This window comes from Physcomitrium patens, chromosome 9, assembly GCF_059467195.1.
Source record: "Physcomitrium patens ecotype Gransden chromosome 9, ASM5946719v1, whole genome shotgun sequence".
Taxonomy (NCBI): Eukaryota; Viridiplantae; Streptophyta; class Bryopsida; order Funariales; family Funariaceae; genus Physcomitrium; species Physcomitrium patens.
This window is the reverse complement of record NC_143418.1, coordinates 14,457,971-14,479,428: the sequence shown is the minus strand read 5'-3', so window position 1 is coordinate 14,479,428 and position 21,458 is coordinate 14,457,971. Positions and strand designations below refer to the sequence as shown.

General features: G+C 37.3%; 2 protein-coding genes across 3 annotated transcripts; both read left to right on the top strand.

Annotated features, from left to right (window-relative positions):
• Positions 1–1,609: 1,609 nt before the first annotated feature.
• LOC112286219 (frataxin, mitochondrial) lies at positions 1,610–4,421 on the top strand. 2 transcript variants are annotated; one of them, XM_024527903.3, is made up of 6 exons: positions 1,610–1,702; positions 2,439–2,754; positions 3,215–3,287; positions 3,442–3,489; positions 3,733–3,827; positions 3,989–4,421. In XM_024527903.3, the coding sequence occupies exons 1-6, from the start codon at positions 1,636–1,638 to the stop codon at positions 4,119–4,121; spliced, it is 732 nt and encodes a 243-aa protein (XP_024383671.1). In that variant the 5' UTR covers positions 1,610–1,635; the 3' UTR covers positions 4,122–4,421. The 2 variants fall into 2 exon arrangements, with proteins under 2 accessions (XP_024383671.1, XP_024383672.1); XM_024527904.3 differs by having other exon boundaries at positions 2,296–2,754.
• Positions 4,422–8,392: 3,971 nt separating this feature from the next.
• On the top strand, positions 8,393–9,671 carry LOC141045790 (uncharacterized). Its single transcript, XM_073536358.2, has 2 exons — positions 8,393–9,031; positions 9,121–9,671. Exons 1-2 carry the CDS (start codon positions 8,814–8,816, stop codon positions 9,293–9,295), a joined length of 393 nt encoding a protein of 130 aa, XP_073392459.1. The 5' UTR covers positions 8,393–8,813; the 3' UTR covers positions 9,296–9,671.
• Positions 9,672–21,458: the final 11,787 nt, after the last annotated feature.

Sequence of the window (21,458 nt, the reverse complement as noted above, 5' to 3'; positions counted from 1 at the left end):
TAAGTTAATTATATGATGTTAATTCAAAGAGAGAGAATTTATGTTCTTAGCTTTATGATTTTCTTAAAACTCTATCTATTTCAAAGCAATCCTAGTAATTTGTTTTAATGGATTTAATTATGAATCTTTCTATTTTAAATTCTTATAATTTTATCTTTGTGATGGTGGATTTTTTATTTTAAAAATATATTTTGTAATCAACTTCTACCATTAAATCACACTTACAATAGTCAATTACTTACAAAATGCATGCATACTTAGAAATCTCCTTCTCTCTCTCTCTCTCATGCATATATGCAAACACATACACACTAAAGGCCATGAACATATAAAACGCCCATCATCCATGGCAAAAATTGACTATGTAGGTTTCTTCCATATTTTATTCTTGAATATATAATTCATTGTTTCAAATCATCTCCTCCAAATTGTTATGCCCAAAGTAAGATCACTACTCTATTTGCATTTATTACAATGCTTTCAAAGGACCATTTTGATACTATTATTGGCCCTAGAACACTCAATATAACACCTTCTCAAACAACATCAACCAGTTTACTCTTACTCTCAAATGGTTCAGATCCATGGCCATGAAGAAATCCATCAATGAAGTTGTCACATGGCCTTCCTCCTCTTTTTGCCAACCTTGTCTCATCCGACTAACCTCAATCATGGCCTTGATTATTTTCATCAAGTGTATTACCATGGACTCCCTAATTACATATGCACTCTCTACGTCACAGCTCTCAAGTCCACTTTCTAAACAAGCTACAAGTTGTGGCAATAATAATGTTTGCTCCATTGTGCATCAATCAATCTATGAATCCTATATAGTGACTTTGCCAAAATGAGGATGGGGGCCAGAAGGATTCGAGATGGAGATGGAAGGTGAAAGGGTGCAATGATGGTTTAGACATGTGAGTCAATTTAACAAAAGTTTTGGTCATTTTAACATTTCCCTATTTCAAAACTAACTTAGGAACAAGAGTGTAAAATTCAATTTTAACATTTCCCTATTTCAAAACTAACTTAGGAACAAGAGTGTAAAATTCAATTTTAAAATTTCCCTATTTCAAAACTAACTTAGGAACAAGAGTGTAAAATTCAATTTTAACATTTCCCTATTTCAAAACTAACTTAGGAACAAGAGTGTAAAATTCAATTTTAACATTTCCCTATTTCAAAACTAACTTAGGAACAAGAGTGTAAAATTCAATTTTAACATTTCCCTATTTCAAAACTAACTTAGGAACAAGAGTGTAAAATTCAATTTTAACATTTCCCTATTTCAAAACTAACTTAGGAACAAGAGTGTAAAATTCAATTTTAACATTTCCCTATTTCAAAACTAACTTTAGAACAAGAGTGTAAAATTCAATGGAATGGTATATGACTGGAAGTGAAGAACGTTCATTACCGGTTGATATCCTGGTCGCTACGCACTCCGTAACAGGGTTCCAAAAAGAGGTTCCCGTGTTCCCTTCTCATTCGAACCTCTTCCGAGCGTCGACAGGCTGAACAGTCAACGTCTGTCTGTCCGTCCGTCGTCGACAGAGCGTCCGTCAATAGATTTAGCGATTGTTCAACCGCGTTCTTGTGTTGTGTGTGTGGGCATCGGGGAGGCTCCGCTCCGACATGAGAGTTGCAAAAGCATCGTCCCTCCTCCTCCTCCGCTGCCGTCTCGTCTCTCTGTTATCGCATTGTACGTCTTCTTTGCCTGCTTAATATCGGAATTTTTCCCTGCCTTCTGGTGAAGGAGTGCGGGGTTGATTCCCGGGCTAGTCCGAGTCGTTTTCGCAGATGGTGGATTGCTTACCAACGTGGAGGAGTTTGGATGTAATGAAGGCTCTCGTTTTGATCATTTGCGGATTTGTGATCTTTCAAGGTCAATTCGGTGTAGTGCTGTTAGGCCGAGCTCGAGAGAAGTCCTTGTAATGGAAGCGTAGGGTTTAGGGTTTGTCCCTTCGTGAAGTTGTAAGATTGTGACTAAACGACACGATGCGTCGTTAACGGGATTTTGTGAGAAAATTTGGGATTATCACCTTGTTAACGATGTCAATTTCTCTGTGGTGTTGAATTGGAGAGTTGTAGAAGTGGAAGAATCCTTGTTGGAGCGATTTTAAATAAATAAATAAATTCAGTTGAATAAAAAATAAAAGTTGAACTTGTTATGGTCCAACATCTTGTCTTTATCTTGTGGATGCGTAGCAAAGTACTGTAGCAGGAAATCATCTGCTGGCATCCAGGATGAGCTGTCTGAAATGACTGTATGATCATTGGTATGTCCTAAGATAGGTCCAGCTGCTTCACTCGAATCCAGACAGTCTTCGAATTCAAGTAGTTTGTGGCAATCAAGCATCCTGGAATAGCGTTTCAGGCAATCTTTGATTCATAATTACACGATTGAAAATATTAGTTTGAGCATGGTGGCATTGCAGTGGTAGATCATTTTAGTGGAACAAAGAAGACGACCGACATGAGGAGGATTCTAGTGGAGTTTTCCAGGAGAGTGTGCCTGAATGCTGCGATTGCTAGACCGATCGCTGCAATTGATGGAGCTATTAATGGTGGTGCGAGGAGTTGCAGTGGGGTTTTGAGGGAATCCAATGTGGTGGTTACGGTTATTTCGAGATCCACATGCAGTGGTGGGCTGAAGAATGGATTTTCTGCTTGGAGTATCGGTTGTCGACAAAGCGGCATTGGAGGTTCTCAGCTGAGATTGTTTAGCTCTGGACTAAGCGATGCTGAATCCGGGTAATGTGCCTTTCATGCCCTTTAGAGTAGCGAACAATCTATCACATGTGGATGCTTGAGCATTTTAGCTATTCTGGCTCATACGTTGGTGCTCTCTTTGAATATAAAATACGATCTTTCAATTTGATCCTCGGTTTATTTTCTTTTCTATTTGATACAAACTGCAAGTTTGTAGAATTCAACCTGGGATAATCAATGATTAGAATAATTCCATGCTCTCGAGCACTTTCTTTCAAATCATAATTTTTCCACATGGAAATCGTTTCATGACTCATGTACATAATCTTTGAGCCCAGGTGGATCCCTTGTCAAGTCGGTCTTAGGCTGATTTTGTTGCTGAATTTTGTAGTATGGATTTGTACTGGAGTGTTTTGCGCTCGCAGATTGCTTTGATCCTTGCATTAGAAACGTCAATAGTACATCGCTCTTTAGCTCACTTGGTCTTCTTGCTGTTGTGCAGTGCCTTGGTATCGGAGGAGAAATTTCACTCGCTAGCTAATGACACCCTAGACACGTTACAAGAAAAAATTGAAGTAAGTTTCACCTATCACGTAGGTCTGTCTTTATTTTATTTTTTTAATTCCACAAAAGCATAACTAGTCCACCATCATAGGATTTGGGATATTCCAAGCTGAATTTTCCTGGTGACTTGAGTGTAATTACGTGATGTGACGATATAAATTGCAGGCATATGGAGAAGATTTGGACGTGGATGGGTTCGACTTGGACTATTCGGTACATGCTTGTAAATTTAAGATTGCCAATCCACTGTAAATTGGAAGATGTTATCGTTCAAAAAGTAGTAGTCTTTGCAACTCCGTCAATCAAGTCCTTTGACGAAAGAAATGGAACAGATCAACTGTTTTTTATGTGAGTGGATCTGGTGTTCTTTTGGTGATTGTTCAGGAGATTTGATGCTAATAGATCGCTTCCTTTTCATGTTCAAAACAATAAGATTCAAAGAATGTTGTCATGCAGGATGGTGTCATGACTGTAAGACTTGGAGATAAAGGCACTTATGTGCTCAACAAGCAGACTCCAAATCGTCAACTTTGGCTATCATCACCTGTGAGGTTTGTGGTCTTCAACTTGTGTGCTGATGCTCACTATCAAGGTCTTTATTGCCACATTCTGAGAAGTGAATTTCTGAAGAACTGGGACTTGGAACACTGTGGGGTATCATAGTGTGGAACTCCTGATATGTTCCTGATGTCATCTTTCCTGATGGATGCAGTGGGCCAGCTAGGTTCGATTGGAATATGAGTGAGAATTTATGGATCTATCGTCGAACCAAGGCAGAGTTGATAAGTTTGCTGGAGGAAGAGCTTAGCGAGTTATTGGGAAGTCCTGTTGCTCTCAAGAATTGAGCTAGGACAACACGTATTTGTCTGCATGATTTTGCGACTGCTCTCTGCAGCTCTCTTGTAGTAAGATGACACTGAAGTATAATAACTCGGAGATTTTGTTGCGCTTTTTAAGCCTGAAACTTGGCTTGCTGGTTTGATCGGTGGGTCCATTTGTGTGGAGGATACACGCCTTGTTAGATTGCTGTGATGTGAAAGGCATCAAAATATTCTTTTGCAATAAGCTGGATAATAACAGTAAAATTTTTGCTATGCAGTAAATTGTGTGCTTTTAATAAGCACCTCTGGGTCATTTTTCAATAATACTGTTTTCACTGCTATAACGTCAACTGAACTTTCTCATCGTGATTTTGTTGATAGTATGACTGATGTATGAATTGTCGACTTATTCATTCCAACTAGTGGTAATGCACTCAACATCTTTTGCAGTATAACGCGTTTGTCTGTCCATTTTATTTTTTTATTTTTATGTATTTCGTATAAAATCTGCACATTATGTGCGTCGGAAAGTTTTGATGAATTAAACGTAGAGCTCTTTCAAGGTAGAATCTTATCATATGTCTTTATCAGTAAACTCATTGGGTAGGTCGTGAAACCATACCACGTCTGGTACATGTTCTATATTATTTTCTGGCTCATCCAGACTAGACTGTAGGCGGTCCATCAGTGTCTGACAAACATGAGTGGGCCCTGTCTGTATGCTTAGAGGAAGTGCTTGATCGTTTATCTTCATAAGGCTTCTAGGGATTCCACGAAGACGTGTAGAATCATTGCAAAACTTCCTGAGCAGGGCATGCTCTCTTCTGCGGTGGAGAAATTTTAACTACTCACACAATATATTTCGTTCTCGCATGTTCACGTTGGAATGCAGGGTATCCCCATATTCACACATGATTTAGTAGAAGTCCAAAGTGTAACATGTAGTAGCAAAATGTATAATATGTAGTCTGTGGAAGGTATCTGAAAGTTCTGCTTTTTGGTGCATGCTGAAAACGGGATGCAGAGTGTTGTCGATGGTTTATTGTTGATTTCCAATGGGTTGTCCTGAACGTTAATTTGTCTGGAATTGTGAGGTTGCTTGTGCTGTTTCAATCAGGCGCCAAGGTCAAGCCAATGATTGATGTGTCTAATATCTATTTCTGTTGGTTCGACACGTCTAGGCTTTGGGGGTTGGTTTCATCGTACATACGTTAAGACTGGATGTTGTGATTGAAGTCTACAATGCTAAGTTGTTTTTAACAATGTACTTCCATATCCTAAAACCTTCATCGATCATTTGAGACCTGGTGATAGATACTAGGCGTTGGATCTCGAATGCGGAGGATTCCCCAACCTTGGACAATGACACTAATTGTACATGGTGACAGCGTCATCAACACTTATCATGTTTGCTTGCAGCTTATGTCCAAATTGTGCAACTCAACCTACAGTAAAAAAACACCTATGCTGTGGACTCATCTTTATGTGACTTCCTGTTCATGACATCACCTCTAAGTTGTGACCACTCAAAGATCTCTCCTCTTTTTATAAATGCTGTATTCCTTATCACGCAATGGTGGCGGGTCTCATAGACTCGCCAATATGTCATTTTCTCCGAAAGCAGTTCCCATCTCTGATTGGTGTCAATTCAGCATGAACTCCTGATTTGGATGTGTAGAGGAATGTTACCTCAGCACTGCAGGAATATGTGGGCTGGAAAGTGTGAGAAAGGTAACATTTGTCTACGCTCTTCGGGAAATACATGCTAGGAGCTCAAGCCGGCTTGACCCCTGCTGATACAACCTGCCGGGTGAGAGTAACTTGGCACATGATTATGGACTCCGCAGAGAGCATATACTCCAGCTTGCGTTCGCTTGGTCCACAGTATGTACCACAAATATCTCCAAATCGACAACAACAACAACAACAACAACAACAGGAGAAAAACTATCCGCTGTGGAGGAAATGAGAGATAGCCAGTTTCAACTCTCTACTCAGTACTTGTCAGTGCTATTGAATGTACCCTTCACAATGATCATGTGCTTTTTGTTTCTTTGTGCAAGCAAACGCCAACACAACTGATGCACTCCCATGTGGTGAACTCCATCTGCGCGGTGGATATCTAACAGCCCCCTGGTACAGCTTCAATCCTGGCGTGTAAAAACGTCTGCCGGAGTAGTTGGAGAATAGATCTTTTTACCTGGATCGCAAAAGCCTGGACAAAAAGGCTCCCAGTCAATGTTTGTCCGCCTATTTATACCTACACGGGTCCGAGCTTCGGAAATATGCTTCTGGGTTTCTCTGCCTCTATGGGAAAAAGAATAGGTAGGATGGGGGAAGGCTGCGGCTTCCGTTGGTTAACAATGCAAGCAATTGGTGCCGAGCACATGCACTGAGCCCAGTTGTCTTTTTCAACGCTTTCGGCAGATCCACTCTCATGGGGCGATATCGCCACTCCCGAATTAGCACAAACTAGTCGAAGATATGATACTTTTTCTTATTCTTTATGCTGGTTTTTTCTCTGTTTGAGGTGGCGCACTTGGTGCCACCAAAGCCAGACAATGTAGGCGTGCTGACTTCTCGGACCCGCTCATCTTGAAGGAGCTAAATTAAGACGGACTGTATCCCCCCTAATTATCGTTTCGCTTTCCAAAATTTCAGCATTCGTAGACAAAACAACATGCGGAGCATCATTGCGACTGTGTTGAACTGTGGTATCCGCTAGAACTTCACAGCCTCCGACGGGACTTCCGATTCTCAGCTTTCTCGTTGCGGATCCAGCGAGAGGGCCAACTCAACGTCGCATCTGTCGAGGTTAGTGCCTGTGAATCGTTCAATCCTATGCTTGGAATGAACGCTCACTGAGCATACCATTATGTTCACTGGAATGCTTCACATGAATACCTTCCCCAACCAATAACTCAATACTGTTATGCTTGTGTTTTGGATGTTTCTCATTTGTTTAGTAAGTTGATACAGTTGCTTTGTGAAGTTGAAACCCATGGACTTGCTAGGTCTGCAACATGTGAATGCATTATAGTGATATTGTAAGGAACCAATATGACATGCAACAAAGTTCTTATAAAATTATATATATATATATATATATATATATATATATATTTATATAGTTATTCTTATAGTTATACAGTTACAAATACACATTTATATCTTTATGTTCAACCTTGTTAGAAATATGAGTTGAGCAATTTTCAGTCAATTCACATTGTTGGTTATGAATTTCTGTTGTTGATGCCAAACTCTAGGTGAATTTAATTTCTCTGCACAATGGATAGACATTCTTTTTGTCATGAAGATAATCACAATCAAATGGACTGATTCAATGATGGAGTAAAGAGCCACAATGTGGAAAACTTGCAATAGGATTCTCTTCAGTAAGAAGGTGCCATGATGTATGGGTATCTGCGCCTCACAGTTGAAGTCAACCCCACAAAACATTGCCACCTGCACAGAATTAATTAAACACTTGGGGTCGCAACAACTTGGAGGGATGGAGCTCACATGTGGTCAAGCCATGGCTTATTTGTCAAGGCATTAAGATCCCAATGGGTGTGGGCCATGTGGAGAAATAATGATAATAATAATAATTAAAAAAGAAACAGAGAAGCAGGACCAAGTCTAAGTGGGATAAAGGAAATTTGGAACTGGTCAATGGAAAGAGATGAATAAAATATAATAACATTGTCCATTGAGTCTATGCAATGAATTGTGAGGCCAATGAACTAAATGGGGATGAATGTGGGGCTTTTTGGGAGACACAGCTTTTAATAGGCGCAATGGATCCCTTTTGAATCTCATCCTTGTTAGCCCTCAAAATGATGCCACAATCCCCTCAAACAAGGACTATCACAACTAGGACACATTATCACTAACTCCAAGTTTTTAACATATGTATGGCATTTGTACCCAACTTCCCCATACGTTCCTTCAAAATGGTATACCTCCCTTTCAGCTAAATGTTTTGTGTGTTTTGTTTGTTCTCCATTCTCCATTATTCATTTTCGTTTCCGACTGTTGATTTTAAGTATTACTTGTTTATTCAAAAAGGAAAGAAAAAGGTGACAAGTGAAGGTACAAGTGTGTGTGCTTGCAGGATAATCAATAATGTGCATGTTAGATTACATATGTATATGTGTATTTACATACATATATACATGCAAATAACTGTTATTTGAATATTGTTTCACTTCTTTCAACTTAATGTGTGTGCATATTTCAAAATTTATATTCATGTATGATCTATTCTGCAAGGAAAAAAAAAGCCTAGACTGTCTGAGTTCTTTTGTCCTAATTTGTTATGAAAGTTTGTTATTATTATTGTAATACATACAACCACACGTCCGTACGTACGCTAGCCCAATGAATGCTTACCTCTCACACAAACATATTTCCAGAAGTGGCCAAAGGACAACGTGAAATACCCGCATCACCATATCCAGTACTTGAGACGAGAGAGTTGGGTTTCACGCGAAAGGCTACCCTCTTCATAGCAGCAAAACACAGACGAACTTTTACCCACCGGAAAGGTTGTTGGGCTACAACAAACCGTGGACGTGCAAAGCAACGATATTCAGTGTGAGGTGATAATAAATCAAAACTGAGCTGGTCTAGAATACGAGGCACTGGCATGGAAACAAAAATCTGGGGAGAGCCGGGAATGTGAAGAGTCGCTGTGGAGAGGCGACGCGCAGACCGATGCGGCAGAGAAGCCCACAGCCTGGCTGCCTTTTCCCATGGAAGGAAAGGAAGGGAAGGGAAGGGAGCCTGCCTGCAACGCAACCGGATTCGGCTCCACTTCCACGCAGTTATGAGCACACCCCAGCTTCCAGCCCAAGCATCACAGCTGGAGAATCGCAGGCGGCGTATTGGGCCTTCTTCTTCTTCTTCTTCTTCTTCTTCCACCACCACCACCGGCACGCACAACTAGAAACCCACCCTCCTTCACTCCTTCCGTTTTGTTGAGGATCCCTGAGCCACTCCTGATCGACTGTTCCTGTGGCAGGTATCCGTTTGGGGAATGTAGCTTCCGAAACTGCAGAGCCACGAGGAGATGGGTGTCGCACTGGACTCGCAGGACCTTGACCTTCGAGATCTTCCCGGCGGCGCGAGATCCGGCGGTTATCGCCCCGGAGCTCCGCTTCCCCCTGATCGAGCTCTTGTTGCTCATGGGAAGTTGAGTTTTGACCACGCAGATTTCACGGAATCGATATTGTTGTTGATGTTGTTGTTGCTGCAGCGTTGGGTCAAGGTCCACACACGGCCATGAAGACAGATTCATATGTGATCCCGCAGTTATATTCCCCGACTTTTTTTCAGTTTACTAGAGGAAGCAGTGATCGATTCAGATAATGTTGCTATTTACTTTTCATTGCGTGTGCACATGAGTTATCAAAACTGTCGTTAGTATCATCTCGTTTCCATGCGAGAGCCCGTGTACTAGATGTTCAGTTTGGCAACTGTTCACTCAACCCCACAATATGGTCGTCCAAACACAAGCCATTTACAGTAACACTATTTTTTTCAAATTAATATATATATATATAGATATAGATATATATTTGTCTGGAAGGGCTCCCTCATAACCCTCCTCTCCTGCCACATGGTGCATTGCTTTTGTCATCTTTGGTAATTAGAATCTTCCTACTTTTATTCAAAATCAATGTGATAGGGGCAAATCTGAGTATGTAAGATCACCCAATCCTTCTTGTGAGTTGGGCTTCAACTCTGCTTTGCAGTTTGTCAAACATGGGAATCAAAGCAACACTGGGTCTGGGGGAAGCAAACTTTTAAAATTTAATTAATTATTTTTCTCAATAGGAAAAGTGGATTACAACTATAAAGCAACTTTGTCATATTCACTGGGGGAATAGATCTCAGAAGGTGCTGAAACAAACAAGGATCTGAGTTCTGCACATTCTAGACAGGGTGGATTTACATCTTGTCCTACATGAGAAAAAATCAAGGTTCTAGTTTTAGAGAATGCATGCATATAGTCAGGAGGAAGTTGATCTCATGTGCTCAATTTTTTATATTCAATGCAAATTTATATTATAGTTAGAAAGTCAGATGGCACAATCTTTTTTGCAGATGAGTGGTAAATTTCATTGAACTGGTGAATGTGACCATGATTCTTTTTTTCTGTTTTTTTCCTTTCTCCCTATATATATATATATATATTTATATTTATTTATTTATTTATATATTTACATACACACACACCATTTAGAAAGAGTTCACAATGATCTATGAAATTAATCTAAATTCAATATTTTTTGCAGGTTTTGTGACAAATTGTGGAAGAAAAATTGAAACCTCATTTTAAATAGCAAGACTTTCTTTTATATATATAATCTTTTGATGTTTAATTAATGATACACAACATATCCCCATAATATTCAACCACTTTGTTTGTAAGAACAGGAGAATTATATGTGGAAGTGTATTGTGCACATCTTCTTTAGGAAGAGCATGGCACCAAAAAAAGGCAAAAAAAGATTCTAAAGTAGTACTTGGGACTTCTTCCAGTTTTAATATGTTAAGAGATACTTTACTTGCCCCAATCAAATTCTTGGCCAATAGAAGGTCCAACTGAATTCATTAAGAAAATTTAGACGATTTCAAAATACAAAGAAGAAGTGTGTTTTCAAAGTTACTTTAGTATTTTAAGATTGAATTATCAGACATATCTCATACAAGATATTTTAAAGAGAAAAATAAAATAAAAAATAAAAAACATATTTTCTATTTCACCCTTACAGTAAGTATGACTTTCAAAATAAAAGTGTTTTGGGGGGAGGAATTCTAATATTTTCAGGCCCTCTTCATTGTTTTGCAACAAGTTCTATACAAGGCAAAGTAAGAAAGTTTAGAGGTTTTGTATTGTTATTGCCTAGAAACATCTTGCAGTCCACTCCCAATGAAGTTTTACAACAACATCAAGGGTAGAATTGGGAGATTGATGATTTTTTTAAAATTAATTTGAAAGATAATAGTAGCATATGTTGTAAGGTGTTAAGAATTTTCCAAGATGACATGAAAGATTTTTTTTTTAAAATGAATTACATGTTTATAATGCAAAAAAAATCTATTTAAAGGAATTAATCATAAATGACATTGCTTCTTTTATGCAGCCAAGGCAGAAATATTGCTTACAACCACAACTTGCAATAAAAGAGTGTTATTCTACAATCCCAAACAAATATAGAATTTGTTCTAATCCTTGATCAAACTAGCATTACTTCATGTTGAATGTACTTAGAAAAATTAATAATTTAGAAGAGCCAACGAAGCATGTACATTACATTGTAAAGTTGGTGTAAAGTGGTCTTAGTTGGGTTTTTGAGGGATTAGAACAAGAATAGCAACAAGACAATCCAACAACAATTGTGACATCATAGCAACCTTTATTAGTGTTACAACCAATCCTAGCAAGGGAGCAAAGAAGACTGCAACAAACCTTCAAAAAGAATTATTTGGCCTAATTTTTGTTTTTTTCAAGGAGACAACTCTTTGATGCTAACATTTCCATAAAGTATTGTCATGTGGGCACTTTCAACCAAAACATTTGTTGACCATTCACCTCTAATGTTAAAACCAAGCAATCAATTTTGTTGTCCGCTTCACAATTGATCTAAATGTGAAGTGGCCCTAAGCATCCCTTAAAAGCACCTTGAGAAAACCCTAACATTTTATGCAAGAGTTGTTAGAGTAACAAAGAACTTCAGTTTCTTTAATCTTTTTCCATTAGTTATTTATTTATTATTATTGTTTTAAAATTTCTTTGGTTATGAATCCAGACCAAGTTTCAAAAACGATGTTGGATGGCCCGCACAAGCACCGTCGTAGAGGGTTTTTATCCAACCTTGACAAACTAAGCTTTTTTTGTATTAGTATTATACAAAAATGAAAATAAAAATAAGAACGTCTCATGTCATGTTATTTCTCTCTCTCTCTCTCTCTCTCTCTCTCTCTCAATCTCTCACCCTCTCTTTGTCTCTCGTCTGGCACGCTCACCCACCACCACATTGTGGGCCAACATCTCATTTCTGACACACTCTGCTGTGCTTGCTCCCTCCATTGGTGAGGTTATTGGCCCTCTCCACTGCCTTCAACTTGTTAATCAGTGGCTCCTTTCAGACATTTATATATATATGTATATATATCTATATAATTTTAGTTTGCATTAACGGGCACCCTCAAAGAAATGTCATAGAAAAAGAAAGAGAGAGAGAGATGTGTGATTGGGATTATTAATTCTCTTGACAGGAGGCATTCCCAGGCACACAGCAACTTATTAAATACAGAAAGGATAAAATCTAGCCATTTTATTATTTAAGGGATTATGCCAACCTGAATTGTCAGAGATTCCTAGGCTTGTAATCAGTTCATTCTGAGGAGAATGTCGTATCTGAGAGCCATTTTGCAGAGCATGGAGAAACTTGTTTTTATTTTAATTAGCAAACAAACAAACAATCTGTGTATGTTAAGCTTCTTGGATTTAGAACCAGATCTTCTGGAAACTGGCCTTCAGAAGCTTTCATGAAGATGGCAGACACTGACTAAATTTGGGGCACTTGACTCCCATTCTATTTTTTAAACTAGCTCTACAAATTGTAAGCAAGTCACATTTGTGGAGATGTATACAAAACTAGACATAAGTTGGTTTTTTTATGCATTTTACATTAAATATGTATATATATATATATATATATATATACTGATAGCATTTCAACAATGTTTGATAACAAAGTTTGATTCCAATGTCGTCATGTTACATTAATTGTCTGCACAATAACTTAAACACTAGAAATATATTTTGTTTTCATTGAGAAACCAATGGATTTTATTTTGAAGGTCTGTCCTCTTGATGATGAAGTGGAAACTCATGCATAGAATAAAAGTCTTCTTATTTTATTTTCTTTGTTTTTTTCATATTTACTTTTCAACAAAGCAGCTTCATGGTTCACATTTTAAACATCTGTCACAAAATATGAGGTTGCAATTGGAACTAATAGTTATTCAGCTCTGGTCACTATACCTCAAATAGTAAGAATACATTGGTTATATCTTCATTTTAAAATATATTATTTCATTCAAATACAAGGTCAAAATTAATGAGGTTTATTTAATCCTATACAAAAGCATTACTACCACTCCTATGCATCATAACTCATGTGGATTGTTGCATGTGGGTGACATAAGATGAGCCAACTATTTGTAACACATGATGCAAACCATAGAAACAATTGCTCACCCAACGTGGATGGATGAATCATACATTTCAAAGGACACATACATGTGGTTAGTTGGTGATGCTTGCATGATGAGGTTCAACTTGAATGGAAACATATATTGCACTGTGCATACTGGGTGTTGTAGAACGACATTGTAATGTAGAATATAAACAAGGGATAAAATAAAATGGAAGTGAGAGAGAGAGAAAAGGAAGTTTAGTTTTGCCTGTGAGAATTTATTTTAATTATCCTCAGTAAGGGCTTTGGAGGATGAAGCCAATGCAGCTTTCCCATGGCGACTTATCAATTAATACGCCCTCCCTTACAGCAAGGCAATTTTAATTTGAAGGGAGAGAAAGAATAAATAAATGAAAATGGAGGAAGAGGAAATCAACAAATAAATAGTTTGACTGTATATCTGTATATAGTATGGTTGTAAGTAGATGAATAACTTGGGGATATTGCACAATATTGTAGTGAAGCTGATGGCTGGGCAAGAAATACAGGACCCCAGAAACCCTGAAAATGTTGCCCCAAAAACAGATAATACAAAAACCCTAAAAATCTCACTTAAATCCTTGCAGAATGGTACTAAACCCCCCTTTCATTGGCTTGTGGGTCTGGTCAAACTAACATGAAAATTGGTCCCAGATCCCTCAAAAATTGTGCACAAACTGGTATCTCTCAATGCCAATGGAATCTCATATTTTAATGTGCCCAGGGGAGTTCATCCAACAAAAACAAAGTTTGTTATGATTCTATGGCATTCATAAATCCAATATTGTGTTACTTTGTTGTGTAAGGTTTTTGTGGCCTACAGTCTAATCCCTCCACTACTAAGACTGTAAACACACAGGATCATACATATGTAAATACGCTGATGATTAATCCATAGTGGCATGAATAGGTAGGCACATACTGCATGCCATTTTTATTTTTATTTTTATTTTTATTTTCTATTACTTGAATCCTTGCAAGAGAGGAAGGTTTAAGCTTCAAGGTAAGGTGAAATTCCAATTCCACAAACCCAAGCACTGATGAATAATAACAGCGTGGATCTAGATTGAATGCAAATAAATAGTATTCTTGATTTATTTATTTTGAATTAATGAATTGTTAACTTGATATTGATTGAAGGCTTGGCTGACTAAGAAACAAATTTGTTGGAATATTGAATATTGTGATTTGTGCATTACAGAAGAGAAGAAACAGGAAATATATATATATATATATATATAACAAGCACTACAATTACATTTTCAGCTTTTATACATACACACTTGCTGAAATTAGAAATGTGATGCAAACAATCTAAATAATTTGTCTGTGAAATTTGAATGACGGATGTAATATTGCAAATATTAACATAAAATAAAATAAAAACAAGTTATAATCAGGGAGTAGTGAAATGAGTTTATAGATTTTAGCAAATATTTTCAATTAATAAAAATGAACCAATTAGAGTGTTGAGTACAAATTCAAGTACACAGAGAGCTAAAGTTACTGTACACTATGACAATCTTGTGTCAAGTTGTAAATTGTTTTCATCTACAGAATACAACACCACATCCTTCAGTACTCCAAATGAAACGAAGTTATTCCTCCTTACGTATTCAAATACAAAACAATAGCAAAATGGATGTAAAAAAATGTAATTATAACAAATAAAATGAAAACCAGTACCAAAAAGGGTGAATGTTACCTGAGCTCTATTATTTTGAATTTATTACACGTTTCATGAAACTGATTGAATGCTTCATGGAAAATAAAAATTTAAAAACCAAATTTGTGATGAAATACGAAATGAGGATTGTTTTGAGAATATGGAATCATAAAATTACAATTTCTTATGCCAATTAATTGAAGCACAAGATATCTGACCACCTTTCTACTCTTTTGCATATGGAAGCCATTTAATAATCCAAAATTCAAATGATCTTAGAAATTAATCCTTGCTGTAAATCTCTCTCTCACTCGCTCTATGTATCTATGTATGTATTGACGATAGAAATTTAAAATGCTGGGGGTACATTGTAGCTCCAAACACCCTCAATATGCACTTGAATCTAAAAGCTTTTATGGCAATTTGTAAAATGTTACATGTATGTATGTATGTATGTATGTATGTATGCATGTATTTATACGTCTTTGGAGGGCTATATTACAAAATTCAAGACTTGCAATGTTGCAAAGATGAGTTATGTGGAGAGGGTACATAAAATGCTTTGTCAACTACCTTTTCAACAATTTGTAATATGCTATTTATTGCCTCTTAGTGGAGTGCTTAGTGGACTGACACTTCTTTTTTTTTTTTTTTTATATTTTTTGTTAAAATTGATCAAGATCTGTTAAACATCTTCCCAGAGAATGAGGAGTATGTAAATGATAACAAGATTCTATTGTGTATCAGAGGAACTTCAAATTGTTGTTAGCAATGATCTAGTGAAGTCGATCTGGTCTAAAAACATACATCGAGATGTAAAAGCACATACCAAAAGATTCAATAATTCTTTGGTTTACAGGTTTGTAGAAATCTGTATATATATATATAAATAAAATATCAGTGGTTTGTCTGAATTATCCAAAGATCATCCACAGGATGTGATTTTTAGCTTGGTGTCAGCTTAACTTCATAGAATAGAGGCTATTGCTAGGTTTAGGGTTAAGGGTCCTGATCCCTCTCATGCCTGTTGGCTGCATGTACTGGGCCACTAATCACCCACTAGTCCAGACCCTAATTAGGGTTGGGTCTCACTAATATCCACCACCTCTAATTCTCAGTAACTTTATAATTTTCTTCTTCGTTTTTTATCTCATGAGAACAGCACAGGCAGATGTATACTTTTTCCCCCACTTGGGCAGAGACGTTTTAGGTCTCACTTGCCAGCCAGTGGTACCCATCTTTTTAAAAACTGAGCCTGGTAGAATATTCTCTTGGATGTATACTCTTTGGCTTGTAACGTATGGAAATAGACCACCAATAAATAGACCATTTGTTGCTTTTAATCTTAATTAGGGCGATAGATAAAGTGGAACTCTGGTTGTTATAAGAATATTTTATTAATAGATTTTGTTATAGGCTCAAACTGGATGAGCTTGATTGGTGTAAAGTGGCTTACATGGCATGCTTTTACAAGTTGTCAGTAAAGTGGCGATTAGCTGGAGCTTCCGTTACTCATGATTTTATTTTATTTTTATTTTTTTCACCCTTTTTGGTTTGTTGAAAAGTTCGGTTCCAATTTCTAGGCTTAAATTGTAGAAACTCTAGAATTTTATCCCTCTAACTTAACAGGTACAAAATAATATACATGTCTTGATTTGGAAGTATATAAACATGAATACGTACGAATATACATTGCAGTGAATAACGGTGTTAATAATTATGATAACAAACTACCATGTGGCATTCATTACTTTATTTTTCAAGTGCATCAAATTTATTGTGGAAGCGAATGTCAAAAATTGTTTTCATGGTTTGCGAGATGATTTTAATTGCACTGGCTTTCCGCCCTTGAGAAATGAAGCAAATGTTTGTGTTGTTCTGCTTTGCTGAAATCTCAACTCAATTGACCACATCATTGATCAATATGCAACTTATAAAGATTACTGAACTTTTGGTGTTGAATAGACATTCAATATAATGACTTTGGGAAGTATTTATGTTTTTTCTAGAATAGAAATTTTAAAAATTTATGGCTGTTTACAGGCATTTCAAAGGAATAATGCTTAATACAATCTTCTCAAGTCAGAAACCAAATTATAGCTTAAGTGAAATTTTTTTTGCAAGTATACTATGAAACTTGTATTTTTAATAGGAATACCACAATCCTCTACACTTGCTGCTATTGTATCATACACATAAACCTCACACAAGTTACTATGTCTTTATTAAGAACTGTAATTTGTACAATGCATATTTACTCTATCCAAAAACATTTTGAATCTTTTTTTCTTTTTCTTCTTTTAAAACATACTTAACTACTATTATGATTGAAATGGGTGTTTTCACTTTGGAAGAACATGAGAAGCTTTGAACCAAAGAGAAAATTAAAAGAAAATAACATGTCTTTTATTGTAGCAATCCAAGGTTGAACTCACCTATTCAAGCATCTGTCAACATAAATAAATAAAATAATGTAATAAACAGAGATCCTGCATTGTCCAATTTCACTTGCATGTACTAAAAACTTAGACCCACAGAAACTATAGTGTCACAATGAAGACTTCAATGTCAGCAGTCCTGTCCAATAAAAATTAATGTAAAAATGAAACAACTAAAAATCACATAATAAAACAAAAAAAACAAATTGAGGTGAGCTTCAAATTCTATTTCATCACGGTAGAACACAGATGGACAATGAACTTTCACTGTCCATCCACCAAGAGAGATCTAATGGAACTGCATCAGGCCCACGAATAGAGATAGAATTGCCACATGAAAAACCCCACGTTTGGGAGGAGAGGTCCATTCCGTAATGGAATCTGTCACCTTCACCCAACCCCTTTCCCTCTAGAGGCCATTGTCTTGTGTGCATGTATGTTCCTGGGGCCCAGTCCCCTTCTGAAGGAAAGAATGGCAAAGACTGCTGCCACATCAGAAGGGGTTGTAATTAGTCACTACCCCAAACACTAGCCATAAATTGATAACAGATTCTGAGTAGAATCCATCCTCTTCCTAAATGGAGCTTCATGTTGATGGCAGTGATGATGGCATCCCCTGGCCCAATTCTATTGTTGACCTCGTCCTTAGTGCATTGGTTTAGGGTTTTCCTCTAATCAAGCCCTACAATTGGTCCCACAGCCTCTCTACTCTTGCAACTTTGTGGCTGCCAGAAAATGAAGTACCCCCTGGAAATAACAACAACAACAACAACAACATAAATATTAATAAATAACTTTTTCCATTGTTTTCACAAGTTGATTATCCATGTTATGTTTGTTTTGTTTGTTTATCTATTTGATTGAGGAAGGGATGATAATTTTGTTACTTCTATCTTTTGGGTTATAGAAGTAGTAGCACTACTACTACTAGTGCATCCCATGGGTGAGGACACTTGCAGAAATTGTAAGGAGCTTTAAACTAAATGATTGGCAGCAAGAGAGGATGAATAAGAAAAGGTCCATAGAGTTGTACTCTTGCATACAAACCAAATGACAATTTGAACGCATGTCATCAAATCTATGTTTATGACACAACACACACATTTCATTTAAAGTTAAGTCTGGGTAAAGCTGGGACAGTTCACACAGGTAGCATTCCTTATCCATGTATGTATATATATTATTCCAAAGAAACTGTAGCCAAGCATTGGCCACACCCCTAATAGCTCTCATTCTACTTTGATTTTATTATTACTGTTGGGTTGCTCTCACATAGCAACTCTTATGTTTTTAGTGCAGATATGAGATCTAAAAGGAGTAGCCACTTGGATTATAATCCTCCACTCTCTAATCATCCTTTTGCAGTGTTCATGTTTGGAAGAGGACAGGCTTTGTTTGGTAAATGGACAATAGCTCAGGCTGTGTTTCAAAAATAGGGGTGGGAATGCCTATTGTTTTTCATTCCTTGACCTAAATTAGGAGTGGAAGATTTCATTATGTGGGTTCATTGAATAGCTGCCATATGATTTAAAGACGAAAAATAACTAACTCTTTTATTGTCCAACTTTTGTGTTGGTTGCATGTATGTATATATATATATATATATATATATCTGAAAATAAAAGAGAGTTTTGCATGGATGGGAGAATGTTTTGTGGTCCAAGGAGAAAGGATCTCTATGAACTTTGACAATGGTGGTGCGTGGTTGGCTCACAATAAGATCAAGCTTCCAGATTTCTTGACATTTTTAGAATACGAAAATATTCCATTTTGACATTGTGGGTGAAAAGGTTGGAATAGTTTGAACTAAAAATAGGAGGTTGTGCACATGCTTCTCTTTTTCTTTTCTTTTTTGGATTTGAGTACCATATTTTCAATGTGAAAGAAAAAGAAATAAGTACAAATGTTTATCAAAATTCATAAGCCAAAGTGTGATTTATGAATTTGGACATGGTCTTCTAATACACCCTCTTTGTTTTTTCTTTTACAATGACAAAGTTGTGGTTATGCAAATTTTGTGAAAATGAAAGAAAACATTGTTTTCAACCTGGAAGGCTGTTTAGTGTGTTGGAATGTACAGATATATAAATGAATACATAGATAGGTATACTTGTATAGTTATTTGTTTGATAAGATCACAAGTTGTAATCATTGGTGAAAATAAAATACTGTGGGGAAGGTTTTATGTGTGCAATAATGAAACAACCAAATACACTAACTTGTAATATACATAATCCATACAATTCAATTACTTTGTTCTGTAAGAAAAAAGATAGAAAAAGAAAAGAAGAAGACACTTACAACACAGGTGGCAACAACTGCTATTTTGTGCACAACCATTAATGTTTCACCAATTGTTTATATAATAGATCACGCAGACAAACTCACCGCTTGGTTCATGCACTTCAATATTGGGGGTAAACATGTCACAACCACAATGACAATAAACCAGTTAAGGAGCATGATTTAATCTTAACTGTTATTATTACACTAAAAAAGAGCATTAAAAATTGAAAAAAGTAATCCAAAAAAGAATACAAGTTACAACTTAAAAACTCAGCATTGTGTTGTGACATCTATAAGTTAGACAGTGATTAAGTTATTGTCCCAAAACTGGCAGTGCTGCAAAGCAATCCAAGCACCCACACAACCTTTGTGGATTTGCAAAATAGGCCTGCCTGAAGGCACTAACAATACTTGACTAAACTGCAAAACAGCAGCTGTCATTGTGAGTGACAAAAATGATGAATCCCACAGCATCGTCGACAAGTTCAGTGCCGCAAATTTATTTATTCTCAAGAACTTTCAAGTGAAGAAAGAAAGAAGGATATAAGGAGGAATTCATCATGGCAATCATTTCTTCAAATCTATCAATCCCGCAGCCCTCTCTATTGTCATTCATGATGAGAAAGCCAGCCCTTCTTCTGCTTGAAGGTGAGAGAATCCTAGCAACACTCAATCACCCCATGTAGCTAGCTCTGCTCCCATCAATCACACACAAATGGATGGGACCTCAAGTGCAGCCAAAATGGCACTGGATTTACTCTACAGAAGATGAAAAATATTCATAAATAAGTTCATAGATACAGATCTGCGCATTGGACCCCTCTTGGAAAGGGGGATCTCGGTAGTGAAACTAGGCCAGGTCTTCTATCGTCATTTTGTTTTTTTTTTTTGACTGGTTATCTCTCAATCTCTCACTGCTTTTCAAAACAGCTACTGAACAAATGCAGGATGGGTTTTGTAACTTTTACTACTCTCTACTACTATGACTACCCAGAACCTTGACCTAGACAAGTACCCAGTAGTAGTATATTCTTATGGGTGCCTTTAGAGGACCAGTGGTGATGAGTGTGTTTGTGCAAGCAATGCAAACAGGCATCAACTTCGAAGCACACAACACTCGTTGAAGTGAAAGAGACAAGCATACAAAATCTCCCCCCCTCCAGGCCTTTTTTTTCTCCCATTTTTTGACAAGAGAAAACAACCAATTGGGGGCTGTATGATCATCCCACTGGAGGAGTAGTGCAAGTCTAGAGCCTAGTAACACCCTAAAAACGGTTGAGAACTAAAGACACAGATGTGCAGATAGAACCCCTTTTTTCTTCTCTTCTTCTTTTTCCGCTTCTTCTGAAGGAATGTATATGAATCCCTTTTACTTGAAGGGCAACCAAAGAAGTATAAAGCCAGCCAGAGATTATTAACTGAAACAGACTGCGATCAACCCCCTGAATGCAGGAGCAGCGACTATAGCCGAGGCAAGAGAGCACAGTGGGTAAGTAAATTCAATTCATAACTACCGCTTCATGGAGACAAGGCCACATCAATGCTTCGGCAGAGTTGGGAAGTGAAGAAGCAGGCGATGAATGAAACAATAACGACGAATGAATAGCGTCCGACGCAGCCCGACGCGAAGTGCCGCTGGGTGTGTAGTCACGGTGAGGCCAGGCAGAGCCCGCAGCAGCGACGCGCTCAGCGCAGGCTCGTCTCTCGTGGTGGTGGTGGA

What these genes read in the sequence shown, in the direction of transcription:
- LOC141045790 (XM_073536358.2), top strand. Translation starts at nt 8,814, where the DNA reads ATGCGGCAGAGAAGCCCACAGCCTGGCTGCCTTTTCCCATGGAAGGAA. An exon ending in TTCTTCCACCACCACCACCG is followed by an intron (nt 9,032 to 9,120) that starts GCACGCACAACT and finishes TTCCTGTGGCAG; the next exon opens with GTATCCGTTTGGGGAATGTA.
- LOC112286219 (XM_024527903.3), top strand. Translation starts at nt 1,636, where the DNA reads ATGAGAGTTGCAAAAGCATCGTCCCTCCTCCTCCTCCGCTGCCGTCTC. An exon ending in CGTCTCTCTGTTATCGCATT is followed by an intron (nt 1,703 to 2,438) that starts GTACGTCTTCTT and finishes GTGGCATTGCAG; the next exon opens with TGGTAGATCATTTTAGTGGA. An exon ending in CTAAGCGATGCTGAATCCGG is followed by an intron (nt 2,755 to 3,214) that starts GTAATGTGCCTT and finishes GCTGTTGTGCAG; the next exon opens with TGCCTTGGTATCGGAGGAGA.